General features: G+C 34.8%; 1 protein-coding gene across 1 annotated transcript in view; it reads left to right on the plus strand.

The window, feature by feature from the left end:
* The first annotated feature begins 329 nt into the window (after positions 1 to 329).
* The window catches only part of LOC108679704 (opioid-binding protein/cell adhesion molecule homolog), a 35,861-nt gene continuing 11,013 nt past the window's right edge, over positions 330 to 25,177 (plus strand). The window contains exons 1-7 of the mRNA XM_047881810.1: positions 330 to 402; positions 7,446 to 7,561; positions 17,363 to 17,570; positions 18,692 to 18,850; positions 19,705 to 19,762; positions 20,548 to 20,621; positions 23,160 to 23,297. Of these exons, the coding sequence (XP_047737766.1) occupies positions 330 to 402; positions 7,446 to 7,561; positions 17,363 to 17,570; positions 18,692 to 18,850; positions 19,705 to 19,762; positions 20,548 to 20,621; positions 23,160 to 23,297 (826 nt within the window). The remainder of the gene's footprint in view (positions 403 to 7,445; positions 7,562 to 17,362; positions 17,571 to 18,691; positions 18,851 to 19,704; positions 19,763 to 20,547; positions 20,622 to 23,159; positions 23,298 to 25,177) is intronic.

The following is a 25,177-nucleotide window of genomic DNA, read 5'->3' on the forward strand; positions in this document are numbered from 1 at the left end:
ATTTCAATGGAGTCAGTGTTAACTTAATGACAACAATTACGCCGTTGGGATTGAATAAATTAAAGATAATTAAAAAATTAGGTTTTACTGCAAATTTTCTCAATATCTATACACTGTCTTCCAGAAGTGTTAACGGAAACAATGTAGATAGTTCGAAATTATTGACTTAGTGAGAAATTATAAACTAAACAAGCAAACTAATTTTTTTAGTAATGTCAATCCAAATTGAGAGGAAAAATTCTAATATGTAAACTCTTCATTAAGTTAGTTAATGATAGTAACTTACAGAGCAAAATCTAAAGAGATAAAAGAAAATTGGAAGTGATAAAATGTATTCAAATTTTCTGCTGTTGTTGCTGCCCTTCCCAGTGCTGGCCACCATTGCACACGTACAGAACACAGGTGAGCGGCGGTAATTAAATATATTAATTAAGTTAATTAGTAATTACCATTAATCAATATATATTTTAAGCAAATCAATATAACTTAATTATTATCAGTAAATGAATCTATTTCTGCCTCAAGTAATGACGTTAAATGTATATATATACAATGTATATATAGCAATATTTAACGTTAAATGTATATATAGCATCGCTTAATTAATAGAGAAGAACTAATGCTCTGTTCGTATAAGCATATAAACAATATAATTTATCTTTAAAATATTTGTTACAGATCAGTATTTTTGTGTGTTTGAAGCCTGGCATCGTAAATAATTAGGGGCTGTTTCAGGGTGTATCCAGGATACTTATCGTATGGAGATATGTTACTGTGAAAGGGTGACACTTTTGGAATCACAAGACACTCAAAAAATAGGGGAAATTTAGGTTAATATATATGGTTGTTCATGTATCACATTAAAAAAGGGAATTGAAAGCAAGGTTTAAATTCGGTAAACGTAGATCACATACGCGGAGAGCCTAAAATTCCTAAATTCAAATTTAAAATTTCAAATGTGAGTACCGCACTGAATGTGAATGTGAGTACCGTGCTGAAAGTAAGTGTGAGTACCGCACTGAATGTGAATGTGAGTACAGTGCTGAAAGTAAGTGTGAGTACCGCACTGAATGTGAATGTGAGTACAGTGCTGAAAGTAAGTGTGAGTACCGTGCTGAATGTGAATTTGAGTACCGCGCTCTTTATGATATTAGACCATTACTTCTAATAAAGCTCATTATTTTGTTCGTAACTTTATATTACGGTAGTAGCGTATTATTTACCCGTTGTTTAAATTTTTTTAGCTGCGTAATTTCTCTCGCAGTCCATTATTTTGTTCGTTGCTTCTTATTTTTCATTAGTAATTTATTATTTTTTTGCAGCCTATCATTTTATTCCTAACGTTTATATATTGCTTATAGTCATCCTATATGCATTTTTACGTTCGGTTCTATTTTCCGTTACTCTTTTATTCACTTCAGATATAGTCAGTCCACAACTTAAACATACTAAACCTACAAAATGTGTCATTTTATTCTATCTTCCCATGCTCTCATTTTTTATTGTTATCCATATTCAAATTGTCTACTTGAAAAGTTCATCGAAGATAATTTTTTACTTTTTCTATTTCATAATTTTCTGTACTTGTTAGTAGTCGTTCATCCAAATTTTTTATATAAAAAATAATTTTACCAATTTCATTCATCGGATTCAATTTAATCAAGTTTTTTATTCATTCATTAACAAGACGTAATTTAATATTAATAAAATTCAAAATTTCCATAAACAAATTTTATTAATGAAAAATCCTTTTACATGTTGGTAATCGTTCTTCAAAAATTTTAATATAAAATAATTCCACAAATTTTGTTCATCGGATTTACTTTAATCATGTATTTATAATCATTCATTAGCAATACTTAATTTAATAATAATAAAATTCAAAATATCCATAAACAAATTTTATAAATGAAAAATTCGTATTACATGTACATAATTTTCTTATCTCGATCTCATTGTATCTTCAATAAACAAATTTTACTAATGAAAAATTCATATTACATGTACATAATTTTCTTATCTCGATCTCATGGTATCTTCAATAAACAAATTTTATAAATGAAAAATTCATATTACATGTACATTATATTATCTCGATCTCATGGTATCTTCAATAAACAAATTTTATAAATAAAAAATTCGTATTACATGTACATAATATTATCTCTATCTCATGGTATCTTCAATAAACAAATTTTATAAATGAAAAATTCGTATTACATGTACAAAATATTATCTGCATCTCATGGTTTCTTCATTGATCGGTAATTTGTAGCGCGCTAGGCACAGAAGCGCCGCTGCTTTACAGGCCTGCTAGGGGTCCAGGTGTGAGGCAGCCGTAGGCCTGGGCCGTAAAACAGCCTAAAGTGGCGGCCAATTCTTCCCAGACGCCGCTTATTTTCTTGACACATTGTTATGTTACTTTTATATTGTTTGCGTTCTTATGTTTCTTTTTAGCGCATTTTCTCATCTATGAAAAAATGCACTATTGTGCTCGCCATGTCCGTCTGTCTGTCTGTTCGTCCGTCCGTCTGTCCGTCCGTCCGTGACCTCACGTTTTCGTCGACGAGAAAATGCGCTCTCTGTCACTCACTGCAGTGAGTACTGAGTTATATTTTTTTATGTTGCCAATTTTGAATATGTTGCCCAATTGCATGTTTGACGAATTTTCAACTAAGGGGACATATAATAAAATTTTTTTTTGCTGCCAGGGTAGAAATGTTTTCGAATGTATTTTTTTTATTTTTGATGCTGTATGTAAGAAAAATATAAGTATCCCATTATTTGTAATTATTTTAGCTGTCTCTAAATTCTTGTTTTGAAGGATAAATCCATTTGAAATTGGCTTTGGCATATACTTCAGATAAAAATTCTCACAACTAAAATAATGAACAGTAAGCTCATATTTAATCTTGATGATATTTTGACTTCAGCAAATACCAAATATGTTATATACGTTTAAAACTTTATTTCGATGGGAACTTGATGCTGCTATTCATGTCTATAGGTCACAGTTCACTAACTGTTCATTGAAATATTTACTCATGCAACCAAAAAATTGGTTGTTGTTTGGTAATGCTCCCCATTTTCAGCAATGCAGTTTATTTCTGGCTGGAATTTTTCCCTTTAGAAACAACGCGCATTTTCTAAATTGGCAATTCCTGCTGTGAACACAGTACGCTGATTTCCATGTCTGGAATGCCGCCAATCAGATATTTGGAATCGATTAATTAGCAAGACATAGGAACCATGCCAACTTTTGGGATAATTTCCATAGTTTGCGAGCGGGAATGCGAGACGCGGTTATCAGGAATCCGGGAATCAACTCGGTGACCTTCGGGAATTGCTCAGTGAATGTATGCATGTCACGATGATTCCTTATGGAATGTTTAATCAATTAGAAGACGTATTTTTCATACAATATTTTTTATAATATTATTAATCATTCTGTAAATTGAAACTTAGAAGTTAAGCTCTTAGTTTGAAATGTTCCATGCTTACAATTTTTTTATGACGTTGAAACCTATAATTTTATTTATGTAAATATGAATAAAAGAAAACATAAATAGGTTGATGAGTAAACAATAAGGAGAACGTATAATAAGTCACACAAAATTTATCAGAAAATATGATAATAGAAATAGGACTATGAAGGTGAGATGTGAATTTTCTCAAATCTAGCTTCCGGATATATAGAATAAAAATTCATTAATATGAAGTAAAAAGAAAGTTACTGACGAAAAAGTTAGAAGAATTTTTCTATAATGGAACACAGAAATCCACTTTAATAAATCTACCTAACGAATTAAATTGCTTATATAAATTATAAAACCAACAGGAAGAATAAAATCCGCAGCAATGAAGCAAAACCCGAAGAACGAGCCGAAAACCGCTTGAAAATCTACACAAAAAAAACGCACAGCTGCCTGTCCGGACACCAAAAAACCGCTTGATTTAAGCAGTCAAAAAAGAGGGCTGGAAAGAGCTGGCAAGAAATTACCGCTTGGGGAGAAGTCGGAGGCTTAACGTGCATTTGACTGGCAGACTGACACGATTGTAGGGGAGTGTTGGTGCGGCTGAAGTGTGGCAGGTTAATGCTAGTGAAGAGGGGAGAAAAATTATTAATTAGAGGTAAATTCGTGGTAGAATTAATGAAGGTAAACCGGGGGAAATAAGTAATTAATTAGCAGTAAATTAGTGGTAGAATTAACGGTGGTAAATTGGGGGAAAAAAGCAATTAATTAGCGGTAAATTAGCTGTAAAATTAATGGTGATAAATTGGGGGAAATAAACAATAAATAAACGGCATATTAACGATGGAATTAACGAATGAAAATAAGATAAATAATTAATTAATTTACCATGAATTTGTGATAGAATGAATGGAGTTGAATTTTGTTAAGTAAATAATACGAGGAAATCAGCGGAAGTACTTACAAAAGTAAATAATGAAAAGTATATTAGTGCAGGTAAAGTAAGGTGAGTAATGAAATAGGAGCGCTGTATTACAGTGTTCATCATAAGCAGTATTGCAGAGCGTATCGTGTGAATTACTACAGTGGGAATCATGAGCAGAACTTATTCTATTCTTATTTATTTCTACTAAAATCTATGGGATACGTAGGGTATCCCATTGAGTTACGTAATGTATCCCATACATTTGAACTTTAAAAGAGTACAGTTGAACGATGTGAGTGCCGATCTCGGTCTTAGGTTTGGTCGTTGCTACGCTGCTGGAATTACAAGCAAACGTTTAGCAAGATTGTCGGTACAGCCTGAGGAGGTGCGGTTTGGGGCGAGAGAAAGGGGTGACTTAAACATAATATTTATTGGGGAAAATTCGATTAAAATCGTGTTAAATGCCTGATTTAACAGCGAATAAGATGATCATGTTGAATTTAATTTTTTTCAGCTTTCCAATGATCAAAAAAATTAATTTTGCAAGTGAAACATGTTTATAAAAATAAACTGCATTCAAAATCACAAAAAAGAATCATAAAATTTGAATACAATAATTCTCATGACGATGTGAAACTTCACAAGGGGAAGTAGCACATGGGGAACGAAAAAATTCAACTTGTAGGCAACTACAGGTAATTTTACAGATAATTTAACAAAGGGAAATGTACTAATTTCATCAAACGAAAATACAAAAAATCAAATTGAGTTGAAGATATAAATTTGAACAGAGGAATGTACAGAAATTTTATCAAGGGAATGTTCAAAAACTATTACAGAGTAAATGACAACTTTTAACAGCGGGAGAACAAAACATCAACACCGGCATGTACAAAAAGTTTAGTAGAAGGCTGGACGGAAGTTTCAGCAGTGGCAAAAACAGAAATTTTAACACAGGCTGGACCGGAAATGTGAACATATGCAGCTGGAGAAATATTAACAGAGGCTACTTCTATTTCACATTGTTATCAATAATCAAATTGTCTACTTATGCATTATTAAAATATCATCTCGAGGCCTAATTAGTAGGCATTCCAATTTATGTTTGGAATTCTAGGATTTTTCATTTATAAAAATTTTTTATGGAAATTTTGAATTTTATTATTATTAAATTACGTACTTTTAATAAATTAATAAAAACATAATTAAACTCCACTTGAATTACATAATAATAATAATATTATTATTATCTAACATATTATATTAACATAATATCATGCAAGTTCTAACAGAGGAAAGTGCAGCTACTTCAAGCGCTGGAAGAACTGAAATTTCGACAGAAAAAAATATTTGGTAAATTAATCTCACGTTATAGGGAAGTAGATCCTGGGGAAATGAGCAGACAAAGATCCTTTGCAACCTAAAGCGATCACTGGGGCGGCCTTTGAACGATCACGGCCTGCCTTTGGTGCATCAGTGAGCGCCTTTTCCTTCGTCAGGTTCATGGGATGGGAGCTCGGGGGAAATATTTAGGGATAAGTACGGACAATCAAGAGGGGTGGTTGCTAACTGGACATCGAATATATGAGAAAAGGAAATATTTATTAACGTGCACAATATTTACGTGTACAATAAGTACGGACAATCAAGAGGGGTGGTTGCTAACTGGACATCGAATATATGAGAAAAGGAAATATTTATTAACGTGTACAATATTTACGTGTACAATATGTATGGACAATCAAGAGGGGTGATTGCTAACTGGACATCGAATATAAGAAAAAAGGAAATTTATATTAACGTGTAAAATATTAACTTATACAATAAGTACGGACAATCAAGAGGGGTGATTGCTAACTGGACATCGAATATAAGAAAAAAGGAAATTTATATTAACGTGTAAAATATTAACTTATACAATAAGTACGGACTATCAAGAGGGGTGGTTGCTAACTGGACATCGATTATAAACGAAAATGAAATTTATATTAACGTGTACAATATTTACGTGTACAATAATTATGGACAATCAAGAGGGGTGGTTGCTAACTGGACATCGAATTTAAAAGAAAAGGAAATTTATATTAACGTGTACAATAAGTGCGGACAATCAAGAGGGGTTATTGCTAACTGCACATCGAATATATGAGAAAAAGAAATTTATATTGACGTGTACAAGAATTGTACATAATTCTGACATTATTTTCCAGCAATGTTATGAAGTATAATGATTGATGATGAATATTTAGGTTAAAAAACGACAAAAGAACAGTTGTTCTTTTGGATCTTTGTGGAAAACACTTCTTTCATCGTCAGAATTTCAATTTCCATTCCATGAACAAAAATTTAATCCAAAATGTAAGAATTAATTTTTTTTTGCTAAATTTCGCACGGCAATTATAAGATATTTCTCGCTTAAAATCTTTTTTCAGCTTTATGTTAAAAATTTTTAATACAATCAAATGTATTATGCGTTTTAGTTTTTAATACATTCAACATTATATATTTAATGTTTTAATACATTCAACATCATCCGTGCAATATTTCAATACATTCAACACAATGCATCTAATGTTTTATTTCACTCAATATGAATCATGCAATGTTTTAATATATTCAACATAATTCCCATATCGTTTAAATTTATTAAACATAATATAACGTCTTAATACACTCAACACAACAATCTTACGTCATAATACATTCAACATAATAATTTTACGTCTTAATACATTCAACATAATAATTTTACGTCTTAATACGTTCAACATAATAATCTTGCGTTCTAATACATTCAAGAAAACAATCTTACGTCTTAAAGATTCAACATAATATATGCAACGGCTTAATGCGTTCAACATAATACATGCAACGGCTTAATGCATTCAACATAATACATGCAACGGCTTAATGCATTCAACATAATACATGCAACGGCTTAATGCATTCAACATAATACATGCAACGTCTTAATGCATTCAACATAATACATGCAACAACTTAATCCATTCAACATAATATGTTTAAGGTTATAAAACATTCACCAGGCAAACCAGACGACCCAACATTGCCGCGCTTCCTGGAGAATGTCCCGAACATCACCCAGACGGTGGGCAGGGATGCGCTGCTGCACTGCAATGTTGACCAGCTCAAGAGTTATAAGGTATGTATCTTGCTCGCTTATATTTCTGATTTCTCATAATTAGAATTAATTATTTATACTTCATCAGCTCAAGATCGACAAGGTCAGCATCTTGCTCAGTTATATTTCTGATATCGTCTCAGAATTAGAATTAATTATTTTTAATTTATCAGTTCAAGACCTACAAGGTAGCTCTTGCTAATTATATTTCCTATATCTCATAATTAGAAATAATCATTTATACTTTTTCAGCTCAAGAGTTATAAGGTCAGTATGTTGTTCAATTATATTTCCTAAATCTGATAATTAGAAATAATTATTTATACTTTACCAGCTCAAGAGTTATAAGGTCTCTTTGTTGATAATTATATATCTGATATCTCATAATTAGAATTAATTATTTATACTTTATCAGCTCAAGAGTTACAAGGTCTGTATCTTGCTAATTATATTACTGATATCTCATAATTAGAATTAATTATTTATACTTTATCAGCTCAAGAGTTATAAGGTATGTATCTTGCTAATTATATTACTGATATCTCATAATTAGAATTAATTATTTATACTTTATCAGCTCAAGAGTTATAAGGTCTGTATCTTGCTAATTATATTACTGATATCTCATAATTAGAATTAATTATTTATACTTTATCAGCTCAAGAGTTATAAGGTCAGCATCTTGCTCAGTTATATTTCTGATATCGTCTCAGAATTAGAATTAATTATTTTTAATTTATCAGCTCAAGAGCTACAAGGTCTGTATCTTGCTAATTATATTTCCTAAATCTGATAATTAGAAATAATTATTTATACCTTACCAGCTCAAGAGTTATAAGGTCTCTATGTTGATAATTATATTTCTGATATCTCATAATTAGAGTTAATTATTTATACTTTATCAGCTTAAGAGTTACAAGGTCTGTATCTCAATTATTAGTATCTGAGATCGTCTCATAATTAGAATTAATCATTTATACATTATCAGCTCAAGAGTTACAAGGTCTGTATCTTAAATATTAGTTTCTGAGATCGTCTAATAAGTAGAAATAATCATTTATAATTTATCAGCTCAAGAGTTGCAAGGTCACTATCTTGCTCAATTATATTTTTGATATCTCATTATAAGAAATAATCATTTATACTTTATCAGCTCATGAGTTACAAGGTCTGTATCTTGCTAATTATATTACTGATTTTTCATAATTAGCATTAACTATTTATTCTTTATCAGCTCAAGAGTTACAAGGTCTGTATCTTGCTCAATTATATTACTGATATCAAAATTAGAATTAATTATTTATGCTTTAGATATTAAAGAGAGTCATTGTGTTAGTGTCTCCTAACTCTGGCCCTGATATTGTACATAGATTCTTCAATATTAAATTTATCTCAACAAATTCCTCTCAAAATTAATATTACTCGGCAAATACTTGAAGAGATTTCCCCTATTATTATAAAAGTATTGGGAATTTCCCTATTACCATACAAATAATTGTGAATTTCCCTATTAATATACAAATATTTGGGAATTTCCCAATATTTGGGCCCGAGACATATATTTATATCCCATGGGCATATGCTATATTTATTGTGAAATATTCATTCTCTATCTTTCGAACTATTACTGTAATCTAACATAACATAACTATTTAAACATAACTATTTAAAATTCTTAAATGTTTTCACTATTCTCCCAATTGATATATTTAATCCATTTTACATAAACTTCATGAAAAATAATTGCTGTTTTCTAAAAATGAACATTCTGCCTCATAAAAATTCAAGTCGCCATCATAACTGAGTGTCTCCGTTTATTTAATTAGCTGTTAGCAGAAAATTTCGCTTGCTGGTCTTGGCAGCGACGCAACGAACGTTGAAAAAAACGTAAAGATTAATTAATGAATTTCTGGGAACACTTGTTGGATGTCCTGGAACTATTCCAAGTCTCGCCTCCGTGCCAAGGTCTCCCGCTGCCGGGAATTCGATGGCCTGGAATTGGAATAAGAATTTAATTTTTTAATATTCACTGCGATTATCGAAAATTTGGTTTGAATATATTTTGATGGAACAAAAGAAGTCTCCAGAAAATATTTATAGTATTAAAATAGTGTCAAAAAATTGCCTTTCGCATTTGATGCAACTACGGAAATGGTTTGAAATGAGAAATAGAGTTCGTTAAAATTTTATTTTATTTTGGATCGATTATTGTAATTGTATTGATAATTGTTGAATGGTATCTGTATCTAGAGGCTGGGTAAATGTTACTTCCAAGTAAAGATTGTTCTTAATCTTAGGGACTCTTGAACGGTAAGCGTTTCAACGGCTATGAGTATAACTATTCTGATCTACTTTTAAAATATGCAAGATGTTCGCGATATGAAGTTCGTCGTACTTGATTAAAAAAATCCACGCATGAGATTCTAAATTCCTGGACCGATTGGGAACGTTCCAAGAGTCATAACTGGCGTTCCAGACAATCGATATTTTTTGTCCCAGACAGGAGGCGTTGCTGTACGAAGACCGTCGTGTTTACTTGACACAGACAGTTTTTTCCTGTAACCCTGAATGCAAACGTTACCGTACTCAAGTAAGCAGCGATTTTTGGATAAATAGTCGGCGTTCCTCTCCAGAAATTGTGTTGGTAGCTGGAAAATTTGGTCCTGCTCCATGAGAGGCAGCGTTCCAGCTCCCACAGAGGCAGCGTTCCAGCTCCCACAGAGGCAGCGTTCCAGCCCCCATAGTGGCACCGTTCCAGCTCCTATAGAGGCAGCGTTCCAGCCCCCATAGAGGCAGCGTTCCAGCCCTCATAGAGGCAGCGTTCCAGCTCCTATAGAGGCAGCGTTCCAGCTCCTATAGAGGCAGCGTTCCAGCCCCCGTAGAGGCAGCGTTCCAGCTCCTATAGAGGCAGCGTTCCAGCATCCAGGCCTTCTCGAGGCAGCGTTCCAGGTCTTCTCGAGGCAGCGTTCCAGGTCTTCTCGAGGCAGCGTTCCAGGTCTTCTCGAGGCAGCGTTCCTGATGTAGCCCCTCTCAGGCCCCGCCGTTCATCTCAGGCTTGCACTTCCATAAAGATAATTCCAGGCGCTCCAGCGGCCAGAAAATCGAACACTTAAATGATCTTAGGAAGCCACTCAATGGGCCTCTTCCTCTACTGATCTCTCTTTCCTCTCTTCGCATTACCTAAATACTTTTCATCACTGTCAATGTTTTCTTGTACTGCCTCCTTTTCTCTATTGCTCTAAATTTCACCCTCGTTCGTTGTCTATGGATATATTTTAATCTCTTCTTATCTCAAATCACTTTCATAAATATTAAGCACATCAAAAATTAATTCACGTTTTCAAACTCGATCTTTTCTCCCTACCAATATAATATTTAAAAATTGCGGTATATGTCAAAAATTAAAAATCTTTCTCAATTTATAACTCATTTTTATCAAAAACCTTAAATTGATTTTTTGGTAACGTCCCTTCTGGCCATACACTTTTTTTTCACCTTAATCCCACTTTTGGTTCATTTCAACTCGCTTGATCCTTATTCAATTTAAACGAATAAGGACGCGCAATTTATGTACCGATTCGTATCCATTTTATTCGAACTCAGAAATGTTCAACATTAGTAAAAAACGTACCATATAAGTGGAAAGCCACGAGGCATGACATTTTATCCTTGTGAAAATTGAATTGAAAACATTAGGATAACACTTTTATGAAGGAATTTTTTCAGAAAAATTGTAATAGATGTTTGAAATTAGTCAAGAGAGATATAACTTTATCTCACAAAAATCTACGGAAAAGTTTTGAAAAATGTTGTGATGAGATAACTTTTGAAAAAATTGATTAGTTGTTTTGGACAAGTCATGAGCTACGTAACCTTTTCCTCACAAAAACAATGAAATTATTCTATGGCTGAAGTTTTTAATAAAGTTAATGAGACCTTTGGAATTATATCAAAACCATAAGAACCGGGCGGGCAAGAGTCATGTTTCACATCGAAGTTTTCTATAACTTATCTTCAGGTCTCGCGTGGCGGCAAACTTTCTGGCAATGAAGCTCCTGGGGAACGATGGGGTCTGACTTATATTTCTTGCCTTATTATTTAGTTAGATATTTCATTTCATACGAAATTGTATCAAATAAATCCAGTACCATGTACTGCAAGTACAGGGTACTGCAGTAAATCTATGGTATATTGTTGGTATTGAAATCTATGTTGCTCTATGGTATATTTGATACACTATCTATCTAGATTTGATACACGATGATATATTTGATACACGCTATAATCTATCTATGTTGCTCGATTATTTATTTGATACGCAATTATATCAAATAAATCCAGTATCATGTATTATATTGAGTATCTATGTTGGTCGATGATTTATTTGATACGCAATTAAATCAAATAAATTCAGTATTATGTAGAACAGGTAAATTAAGTAATCTATTTTGCGCGAACTTATTGTTATGCATTATTACACCTTGAATTTATTGTTACATTTAATATATTGAACTTAAGGTCAGCGCATGTACAGTTTATTATAACAAAAAGACGCAATGGTTGAAAGAAATTAGTCGCGCGAAGTCAAACGTGCAGAGAGTATCGTTTTTGCACAATTAAAACTGAATGACTTTTTCAATGATGATTTCCTTAAACGTTAATTTATATGAAATATTTCGTAAAACACTCACACATCCTAAAACATTCATTCTAATTTCATTCACTTCATATATATGAAGAAATAAGACGTATGAATGATTGGTATCATTTGTGAGATTTCCTACTTTTTTGATGTGTGTTGATTCTGTTCAATATTTCATGATTACTTGAGAAATATTTCCCCATTCTCTGTTTCGATTAGTCATGGTTACAAAATACTTTCGCTCTGTGTGTGTTATTTTTCATCTAGAGCCCAATAACACTAATATTCGTTCCGAAGTTGATCTCTCTCTTCTCTGCTATGTTAATATTTTATACTTTACTGCCATCTCTCTCCCTTCCCCTGTTGCCTAACCTCAGCCATCTTCGCTGTATGCCGGTCACGCGCGAGCTGGCCGGCCAGACGATTTATTAGCCGTCTTGAATTTATGAATGACACTTGCGATGTTTGGAAGACTCTCTTGAATTTATGAATGACACTTGCGATGTTTGGAAGAAGACTCTCTCTTGAATTTATGAATGACACTTACGATGTTTGGAACACTCTCTTGAATTTATGAATGACACTTGCGTTGTTTGGAAGACTCTCTTAAATTTATGAAGGACACTTGCGATGTTTGGAAGACTCTCTTGAATTTATGAATGAAACTTGCCATGTTTGCAAGACTCTCTTGAATTTATGAATGACACTTACGATGTTCGGAACACTCTCTTGAATTTATGAATGACACTTGTGATGTTTGGAAGATGTTCGTGAATTAATGAATGACACTTGCGATGGTTGGAAGATTCTCGTGTATTTATGAATGACACTTGCGATGTTCGGAGGACTCTCTTGAATTTATCAACGACACTTGCAATATTTGGAAAACTCTTGAATTCATGAATGATTATTGCGATGTTTGTAAAACTCTCTTGAATTTATGAATGACTTTTACAAGGTTCTGAAAGACTCTCTTGAATTTACGAATTGCATTGCCAGCGCTAGAAAGTTTTCACCGAATTTATGACTGACATTGTACGACGCTCGGTGGCCTGCTCTGTGTAGTTTCACAATCTTAGCTAATTCCTTAGATTTCGTACAGGAAACTTTCAATATCCAAAATAAATCTTCAACAAGTAAATGATACTTTTTGTGATTAAAAAGTCCTAAATTATATAATAGAGCTACTATGAAACTACTTGAGTTTTCAATTAAATGAAATAACTGAACACTTAAATGACTCACTGGTATTAACTAACTAAATTAGACTAGTGCACAAAAATATGGAATTATAACAATTAATTTTTGCAAAATTTTCGTGTTCTTTAGTCTGCTTTGAATTTGTAACTTTATTTTCTTTAAATACGATTCCCCAGAATTCTTGAATACCTATTGCAAATTTGAAAGAAAAAACTTGCAACTATAAATTTCTTTAAACATTTGATATTTACAGGAAGAATTTGCGGGGTTAAACTATTGAACCCTAAGGAATTTAGGGCCCTTTTTTCATTAGATATAAAAAAAATTACAAAAACCACTATTGCTAGAGCAAAAAAATATTTTGTATTTTTAGTAAACACAACAAAGATTGTTGACGTTCTGCTGCAAGTGTTTAGGTTATTTATTTTTTTCTTAGAATTTGTTCCAATGAAGATATATAAGTGACTATTGACTACGGTAATTCTGAAGAACTACTTTTACTTCACTGTATTTAACTAACACTGCACCGTTTGTTGCATCAAAATATACTATTAGCGACATTTTAAATGTGGTATATTTCACTTCTTGTCTCAATTCTATTGTTTTTTTTCGTACCCAACATTATCTCAACAATAAAAGGTGGACACAAAAAAGTCGAAACATTTTTCTGTCAATCTGGATAATCGATTTTTCTAGAATTTACGATAAATTCTTCATTTTTACCATCTCTTCCTGTTCTTTCATTAATGCAGTCAAAAAGAATACTTTTAAAATATCTGAAATTCATCGACATTTCTGCGGAACAAATTTCGGACAATCTGTAAATATTGCGGATTTTTGAACGAGTGTTTTGAGTCTGATAATTGGCAGGCACTTGGAATCTCTACGCTGCTGTTAAATCCCCTTCAATTATTCCTTAATGATTGGCCCGCCGGATTTGTGATCCAAATCCACTGAGGGCAAATTTTTCGAACGATTTTAAACTTAATCAATCAAAAAGTTTAATTTAGTTTTAAATAAAATAGTTAAAAATAATTAGGATACGAAAAATCCATGTCATATAATGAGGTAATATAGTCATTATAATTGACGCAAAAGACTGTATTAAGCGATATAAAGTAAAGAGAATAATTAATCAGAATTGATACGGCTCAGATTGAACCAGCATTGAATGCATCAAAATATACGTACAAATACAATATCGATTTAATTCGAGATCTCACGCCAAATAATTTATTACTTCAAAATGAAGATCAGTTATTCTGATTATTTGTTCTGAATAATTTACTGAAAGATTTAAAATCACACTTTATTAAAATTATTTATAGTGCGTTACTTATTTATTATAGTAGTTTTGATTCTAGTACTTGGATAATTTTAATTGAGAATATTTAATATAATTTAACTTAATATGATTTCTAAAATTTGTACTTCTCGTAAATTTATCATAATAAGAACACATGATTTCTTCATGTTAACGGAGAATAATGAGTTATAGTAACAAACGTAACTCCAATTCTCAAATTACATAGGAACATTTACAAGTCATTACAAAAAAATAGCAACTCTATATCATCGAATAAAGGGAAAACCAGTGCACATTAATTGCATAGAACTTAGATAATTAACAAATCTTTCGTTGGTATCTTCTGTGAATTTTAAACGCAAATGCCATCGACATCGGCCAAGTTTCCTCCAATCTCCGACCATTTTTTTGGCGTCAACTCAACGATATTTTTTACCCCAAATTCCCAGAAAACTGCGCGATTCTCAAGTTAACAGCTCGCTGACACGCCTCGAATTTTTTACCCCGAAACCGTGATAATTTACCCGATATTTTTTGCGATATGAACAATTTTTCTGAAATTCTCTCGTAACCTCGACTCGGCGTTCATTTTTATTGACAATGTGGAATCTGGACGTTTGTGGAGAGGTTGTCTTTTGTTGCTTATGATTTTGTGAGGACTTTATTAGCTCGTTGTTACTGGGGACTTATAAACGTTTTAATTTTGGGCTTCCAAAAAGAAATTTACAGTAAAAAAATATGATCCAATGTTCAATTTTCACTGCATTTTTGTTTTGGAATTGAATTTTTTTAGTTGAATTGCTATTTTCCGCAGGTTGTTAGAAAATTTGTCTTCAATGTATCATTTAAATAGAAACGCAGGCCAAGTACCGTGTTAGTCTTTATACGAATAATAATGTAGTTGTCTCTGCTGGCTACCCAATATAATTTTGTTTTAGTCGACTTTTCTACTGTTGTAAGATTTTAAATAAAGTAAGGTACTTGCTGAATTTTATATATGATTCAGCTATCAATAACATGTCAATGTTTATTAAGAACAAAACAATTAATTGAATTTGAGAATGAGGAGAAGGGAGGCAAAATTCGGCGACGAAGAAAAATGTGGCTAAAATTGAAAAAATGTTGTGACTAAAAGCCCACTCATTTTATTATTTTGAACCAAAAAATTGGAATTGTTTGTAATTACGGTGAAGGGAGTGGAGTGAAGGGAGCAGCATTGGTGGGGCGGTGGAGGGAGTGGAGTAAAGGGAGCAGCATTGGTGGGGGCGGTGGAGGGAGTGGAGTGAAGGGAGCAGCATTGGTGGGGGCGGTGAAGGGAGTGGAGTGAAGGGAGCAGCATTGGTGGGGCGGTGGAGGGAGTGGAGTGAAGGGAGCAGCATTGGTGGGTGCGGTGGAGGGAGTGCAATGAAGGGAGCAGCATTGGTGGGTGCGGTGGAGGGAGTGGAGAGAAGTAAGGAGGGTAAGGGGGGGCAGGGGGTCGCATTTATCAGATATCTATCGATCGTTTTTGTAGTGCCGTCAGTTGTGTTTTTTTGGCCAAAAAATCGGTCCCTTGATCAAATTTTGCCGACCGCTACTCGGCCTCGAAATCTCGACCTGAGCCTCGCAAAACCTGCTCAGCTGCTGGGTCCAGTGGAAAAATTATGAATTTTTTCACTAAATCAGTGGTTAAAAAACTGATAAAATGAAAATAGGGATGTAAGAAAATTCCATTTATTCATTGTAAGATGGATTTATTGCCAGCTGCACGTGGGCCGCAAAAAAAGTATTAATTTTTTCCGTTATATCATTGGTTAAAAGAAGTGATAAAATGAAAATAGGGAGATACGAAAAATTTAGGTATTCATTGAATGGTGGATTTGTTGTCAGCTGCACATGAACCATAAGAAAAATTATGAATTTTTTCACTATATCATTGGTTAAAAGAACTGATAAAACGAAAATAGGAAGATAAGAAAAATGTATTCATTCATTTTTCACTATATCAGTGGTTAAAAAACTGATAAAATGAAAATAGGCAGATAACAAAAATGTATTGATTAATTTTTTCACTATATCAGGGGCTAAGAGAACTAATAAAATGAAATTTGGGAGATAAGAAAAATTTATTTCTTCATTGTATGATAGATTTATTGTCAGGTGCTCATGGGCCATAAGAAAAATTATGAGTTTGTTTCGGAATGTCAATGAGCTGATACATGAAAATGTTTTCATCTGATTGATTATTACTATTATTTTGATATAATCAAAATGGAAGCAATTGACAACCTGAGACTCGTGAGGTTTTTGGACGTGAAATTATTTTTAAAGTTTACTAAATTTTGTGAAAATACTTAAAATAAATAATTAGTGATATAATTGGTTCAGCACGACAAAGCACGGCAAGAAAAATTGCCTCTGAATTATTTAGGTTTCTGGATAATTAAAATAAACAATCAATAAATTTGGTGACTCGATGACAGAGGTAATATCCATATAGATTTTGTTACATTTCTATTTTACTTTCTAATATTATTTTTTCACAATTGTCATTAACAATATTAATAATTATATTAATAGTAATTATAATAATATTATTATTCACTTTTTGCTATTATTATCATAGTAAATACTCTTATTATCATTATCGTTATTTGATATATATTTAATTAATGTTCAACTCTATTACCCTCAGGTTGCGTGGGTACAGGTCGACACGCAGACTATCCTAACCATCCACAAGCAAGTGATCACCCGCAACCCCAGGATATCGCTCCTACACGACGATCACAAGTCCTGGCACCTCAAGATAGAGAATGTCCAGGAGAAGGATCGAGGATATTACATGTGTCAAGTCAACACGGATCCTATGAGGTTCAGGCAGGGATACCTAGATGTTGTTGGTGAGTTAATTACGTGTAATAATTAGATTAATTACTTTGAAGTTCCGTCAGGGATACCTAGATGTTGTGGGTGAGTTAATTAGGGGTAATAACTTTATTTCATAGCAAATACATCTAACTAGATTATATCCTGCCTCTATGGGTGATGAATTGAGTTATAAAATAACTCCGATCTGTACTACCAAATGCTTTACAAACTTTAAATAGAGCCGTAAACGTTAGTACTAATAACAGTTATTTGCGTGTCAAATATTTAACTATTCCCTTGAATTACCTAAATCTCGATTATTTTACTGCAAGTTATAATTTTAATATATGAATGCTAGTTACTTCACCAGATTAAAAATATATTTTTAGAGTCATATCCATTACCTTAACTATTGTATGGCGGCGTAACTTATATTTCAGTTCCCCTGACATCCTGGATCTGGGGGCGTAACTTATATTTCAGTTCCCCCTGACATCCTGGATCTGGTGGCGTGACTTATATTTCAGTTCCCCTGACATCCTGGATCTGGGGCGTAACTTATATTTCAGTTCCCCCTGACATCCTGGATCTGGGGCGTAACTTATATTTCAGTTCCCCCTGACATCCTGGATCTGGTGGCGTGACTTATATTTCAGTTCCCCTGACATCCTGGATCTGGGGCGTAACTTATATTTCAGTTCCCCCTGACATCCTGGACCTTGTGGCGTACTTTATATTTCAGTTCCCCCTGACATCCTGGGCCTATACTTTCAAAAAAAGTTAAGAGATCGTAAGTTCGTCAGTCAATCATTGACGGCTTTTCAAGCAAAATCCACCAGTCATAGACAAGAAAATAGAGCGTAAGTACTTACGTTCACTTACCCAGTTTTGAAAGTATGGCCCCTGGACCTGGTGGCGTAACTTATATTTCAGTTCCCCCTGACATCCTGGATCTGGAGGCGTAACTTATATTTCAGTTCCCCCGACATCCTGGATCTGGTGGCGTAACTTATATTTCAGTTCCCCCCGACATCCTGGATCTGGTGGCATAACTTATATTTCAGTTCCCCTTGACATCCTGGACCTTGTGGCGTACTTTATATTTCAGTTTCCCCTGATATCCAGGGATATGTTGACGTGACTTATATTTCAGTTCCCCCTGACATCCTGGACCGCGAGTCATCAGGAGATCTGACGGTGCGGGAGGGCGATGACGTCACCCTTCAATGCAAGGCCAGAGGGCACCCCCACCCCACCATCACCTGGAGGCGGGAGGACGGCAATCCACTCCACCCACTGCCGGAGAACCCAGGTGAGTGGGATGAAGCAGCCAACTATTTATTTCATACTGATATAGGGTATTTTTTATAATCTTATAGCACTTTGCATAAGATTTATTTATCAAAATTTTCATCGTACCTATAAATCGTATTTTCCATCATACCCATACATCGTATTTTCCATCAAACACATACATCGTATTTTCCATCATACTCATACATCGTATTTTCCATCATACCTATACATCGTATTTTCCATCATACCTATACATCGTATTTTCCATCATACCTATACATCGTATTTTCCACCATACCCATATATCGTATATTCCATCATACCCATATATCGTATTTTCTATCATACCCATATATAGTATTTTTCATCATACCCCTATATCGTATTTTCTATCATACCCAAATATAGTATTTTTCATCATACCCATATATAGTATTCTCCACCGTATTCTTACCGTATTACCAGGCACAGAGGCCACCGAGGAGCTGCAGAAATACCCTAAATTTTCCACCGTATTACCAGGCACAGAGGCCACCATGGAGCTGCAGAAACCCCTATATTTCCCACCGTATTCTCGCCGTATCACCAGGCACAGAGGCCACCAAGGAGCTGCAGAAATACCCTAATTTTCCCACCGTATTCTCACCGTTTTCTCACCGTATTACCAGGCACAGAGGCCACCAAGGAGCTGCAGAAATACCCTAAATTTCCACCGTATTCTCACCGTATTACCAGGCACAGAAGCCACCAAGGAGCTGCAGAAATACCCTAAATTCTCACCGTATTCTCACCGTATTACCGGGCATAGAGGCCACCAAGGAGCTGCAGAAGTACCCTTATTTTCCCACCGTTTTCTCACCGTATTACCAGGCACAGAAGCCACCAAAGAGCTGCAGAAATACCCTAAATTTCCCACCGTATTCTCACCGTATTACCAGGCAAAGAGGCCACCAAGGACCTGCAGAAATACCCTAAAATTTCCACCGTATTCTTACCGTATTACCAGGCACAGAGGCAACCAAGGAGCTGCAGAAATACCCTTAATTTCCCACCGTATTCTCACCGCATTCTCACCGTATTCTCACCGTATTCTCACCGTATTACCAGGCACAGAGGCCACCGAGGAGCTGCAGAAATACCCTTAATTTCCCACCGTATTCTCACCGCATTCTCACCGTATTCTCACCGTATTCTCACCGTATTACCAGGCACAGAGGCCACCGAGGAGCTGCAGAAATACCCTTAATTTCCCACCGTATTCTCACCGCATTCTCACCGTATTCTCACCGTATTCTCACCGTATTACCAGGCACAGAGGCCACCGAGGAGCTGCAGAAATACCCTTAATTTCCCACCGTATTCTCACCGCATTCTCACCGTATTCTCACCGTATTCTCACCGTATTACCAGGCACAGAGGCCACCGAGGAGCTGCAGAAATACCCTTAATTTCCCACCGTATTCTCACCGCATTCTCACCGTATTCTCACCGTATTCTCACCGTATTACCAGGCACAGAGGCCACCGAGGAGCTGCAGAAATACCCTTAATTTCCCACCGTATTCTCACCGCATTCTCACCGTATTCTCACCGTATTCTCACCGTATTACCAGGCACAGAGGCCACCGAGGAGCTGCAGAAATACCCTTAATTTCCCACCGTATTCTCACCGCATTCTCACCGTATTCTCACCGTATTCTCACCGTATTACCAGGCACAGAGGCCACCGAGGAGCTGCAGAAATACCCTTAATTTCCCACCGTATTCTCACCGCATTCTCACCGTNGTGTGAGTGACCTGTGTGCTGTGTGAGTGGCCTGTGTGCTGTGTAAGTGGACAGTATACAGTGTGAGTGATCTGTGTACTGTGTGAGTGACCTTTGTGCTGTGTGAGTGACCTGTGTGCTGTGTGAGTGGTCAGTATACAGTGTGAGTGACCTGTGTGCTGTGTGAGTGACCTGTGTGCTGTGTGAGTGACCTGTGTGCTGTGTGAGTGGTCAGTATACAGTGTGAGTGACCTGTGTGCTGTGTGAGTGACCTGTGTACTGTGTGAGTGACCTGTGTGCTGTGTGAGTGATCTGTGTACAATGTGAGTGACCTGTGTACTGTGTGAGTGACCTGTGTGCTTTGTGAGTGGTCTGTGTACTGTGTGAGTGGTCCATGTACTGTGTGCGTGACCTGTGTACTGTGTGAGTGGCCTGTGTGCTGTGTGAGTGACCTGTGTGCTGTGTGAGTGACCTGTGTGCTGTGTGAGTGACCTGTGTGCTGTGTGAGTGACCTGTGTGCTGTGTGAGTGACCTGTGTGCTTTGTGAGTGGTCTGTGTACTGTGTGAGTGGCCTGTGTACTGTGTGAGTGGCCTGTGCACTGTGTGAGTGACCTGTGTGCTGTGTGAGTGACCTGTGTACTGTGTGAGTGACCTGTGTGCTGTGTGAGTGACCTGTGTGCTGTGTGAGTGGTCTGTGTACTGTGTGAGTGGCCTGTGTACTGTGTGAGTGGCCTGTGTACTGTGTGAGTTGCCTGTGTACTGGGTGAGTGGCCTGTGTACTGTGTAAGTGGCAAGATCAGTATACAGTGTGAGTGGCCTGTATACTGTGTGAGTGGCATCTATACAGTGTAAGTGGCAAGCTTACACTGTGAATATTCGAATCAGTGTTCGCAGTGATTCGAACACTGATGTGTTATGTTATTTTGGATCAGTAAACAACAGTCAGTGTCTCGTGTGTCTCGCGTTTAGTACATACCGATCATAATTTTTACGGATTTAATGCTGTGATTTCACGGAAATTGACGAATATTCGTTCCAGGACGAACGACGACTTCTGAAACGAAAGACTTTAAAATAAAATTTTTTTAAAGCTCACAAAATGACACACAGTGCGTGAAAAGAGCGGGCCTTTGCATTGAGCGTGCAAGCACACATCAAAAACTAACAAGTAACTGATATATAAGCTAAAAGCATTTAAAAGCTAAACTTCATTTCGTATCATTAAAAGGCAGTAACATATTGATTCTACTTAACAATTATGTTTCATAGAATACATACCTGTTCGTTGTGTTATGGCAGCTGTAATAAAACTCGCATTGGCATCTATTTCATGTTTTTTTTCAGTTTGTAAACATTGTTGGCAAAGTAGTGACTAGATATGAGCAGTAAATCGTGGATTTAAGCCCCAGCAAGCTGCGTCAATTCTGCCATGTCGCAGGCGGGGCTACGAAACTCCTGTTAACACGGTGATAGATCTTTGGATTTTAAAGTCATACATGAATAAATTAAATGGTTTAACCTATTGCTACCTGACGGCATCTTCCGGTACAAGGTTTTCTTGTACGAAAAGAATTGATGACGGAAAATGCATTCGTACCCAAAAGGTTAACCAGCTTCAACACATCGTATGACTGGATCTTGAAATTTGAACTTGAACCTATCAGATTTTTAATCCAGCTTCAACTCAACGGATGAGTGGGACTTGAGAATTAAACAAAAACCTATCATTATTCAACAAACTTTAATTCAACGTATGAATGGACCTTGAGAATTAAACTTGAACCGAACAGATTTTTTAAGCCAGCTTCAACTCAACGGATGAATGGATCTTAAGAATTAAACAAGAACCTATCAAATATTTAACGAACTTCAACTCAACGTATGAATGTACCTTGGGAATTAAATCTAAACCTAACGGATTTTTAAGCCAGCTTCAACTCAACGGATTAGTGGAACTTAAGAATTAAACAATCCCCTATCAAACATTTAACGAAGTTAGACACATCGGATGAATGGATATCGGAACTTAAACTTGAACCTGTCAGATTTTATAATCAGCTTCAACTCAACGGCTGAGTGAAACTTAAGATTTAGAAAAGAACCTATCAAATATTTACGAACTTCAACTCAAGGTATGAATGGATCTCGAAATTTAAACTTTAACCCATCAGACTTTTTAACCAGCTCCAACTCAATGGATTAGTGGATCTTAAGATATAAACAAAAACTTATCAAATATTCAACGAATTTCAACTCAACGTATGAATGGATCTTGAGAATTGAACTTGAACCTATCAGATTTTTTACCCAGGTTCAACACAACGGCTGATTGGAACTTAAGAATTAAACAAAACCCTATATCATATTTAACGAATTTCAACTCAAAGTAATAATAAAAATAATAGTAAAAATAATAATGATAATAATAATAATAATGATGATAATAATAATAATAATAGTATTAATAATAATAATAATAATAAAAATAATAATAATAACAATAATATTAATAATAATAATGATAATAACAATAATAACAATTTTCCCCTTCCCCCTCGCAGTCCCCCCGATGACGTGGGTCCCCCACCAGCTGGAGGGGGCGTACGTGGGGCAGGAGCTGACGATAGAGTGCCACACCGAGGCGAGCCCCAAGTCTATCAACTACTGGACCAATGGCAACGGCGAAATGATCATATCAGGTATTATTGCGATTTTACAGCTTACTATACTATTTATTATCGTACTGTCGTATTTCAATCATACTATCGTATTTCTCTTTATACTATCGTATATATAATCATATTATCGTATTTATCTTCATACTATCGTATTTATCATCATATTATCGTATTTATCTTCATACTTTCGTTTTTATCATCACACTATCGTATTTCTCTTTACACTATCGTATTTTCCATCATACTATCTTATTTATCATCATACTATCGTATTTCTCTGTATACTATCGTATTCATCTTCACACTATCGTATTTCTCTTTATATTATCGTATTTCTCTTTATACTATCATATTTATCTTCACACTATCGTATTTCTCTTTATACTATCGTATTTATCTTCACACTATCGTATATCTCGTATTTTCCATCATACTATTGTATTTGCCATCATACTATCGTATTTTCCATCATACTCTCATATTTTCCATCATACTATCGTATTTTCCATCATACTCTCATATTTTCCATCATACTATCGTATTTTCCATCATATTCTCGTATTTTCCATCATACTCTCATATTTTCCATGATAACATCGCACTTTCCGCCACGCTGTCATATTTTTCGTCATACAATTGTGTTTTCAATCAGTCTTTCGCAGTTACATCACACTATTGTATTTACATGAAACTATCGTGTTTTCCATCATACTTTCGTAATTTGTAGCATAGGTACTATCGTACTTTCCAAAATAATATCGTAGCTTACATCAGACTATCGTACTTCCCGTCCTACTATCGTATTTTTCATCATACTATCTTATTTCCATCAAACTCATTCATCATGTTTTTATCATGTCCACACCCTCACCACAGGCACTAGCCACGAAGGAATGACAAATTTGAGGTCATAATTTCAAAACAAAAAATACAGTGATTCTTGATTTAAGTAAATTATCATTTAATTGCCCAGTGGCCTTAGTGAAAAAATTTATATCAGGCGGCTCATGAAACAAGACGTTTGGATAATTAGAATTCAAGAGGCAATGCGTTATTTATTGTTTCAGAAAGACTACTTCCATATATGTACTAATGGATTTTTGATTATAAATAAACTATGATAAAAGGTGACACACCGAACTGAAGGCATTAAGTATTATTAATTGAATTGTATAAAGTCTTTGTTGATCTTCAAAAGTAATCCTAAACACACCGATCGACCTCTGGACAAATGATCAGAGTAGTATGACTACTTTATTTAGGCTTTATCGTAATCCTTGAATTGTAATTAAATGTGCGAAATGCACAAGGCGAGTTAATTACACGTTTTAATCTATGGATTGTTATAATTATTTTCATTAATTAGAAAAAGTTCATTACTTGATAAAACCCAAATATTTTTGTATAAGTCCTCGGCAAAGATATACTAACAATTTTACTAGATCATGCTAACAACCTGTGGTAAGGCAAGGACGAAATAGTTTGTGAGCTATGAAAGAAACGGTAAAATTTGTAATAATGTGTGACCAGCTTGATCACATTAGTTATAATAATGTTTCATTATTTATGAACATTTATTGAAGGGCTTCTATGCTCTGAAATTAAAAATTCGCCAAGAAAGAACATCATTAAATGGTTACCAAGTCCAACACCTATCATCAACACTCATTTCTAGAGTATAATTAAAACCAATCTGTACAATTTTGGGTAGAGAATTTTTGTTCGAATTCTTGCACTAATTAATCCTTAATTTGCATATTTACTAGACTCCTGCGTCTCGAAATAATTTTCTCGAAATGAACCGGGACAGACGAAACGAGACGAGAAAATTCCGGGAAAAAAATAACGGGACAGAGGGTAAAATTTGTCCCGGAATAAACGTATGAACCGAGACAAGACTT

The sequence above is a fragment of the Hyalella azteca genome, unplaced genomic scaffold (genome assembly GCF_000764305.2).
Source record: "Hyalella azteca isolate HAZT.00-mixed unplaced genomic scaffold, Hazt_2.0.2 contig8863, whole genome shotgun sequence".
Taxonomy (NCBI): domain Eukaryota; kingdom Metazoa; phylum Arthropoda; class Malacostraca; order Amphipoda; family Hyalellidae; genus Hyalella; species Hyalella azteca.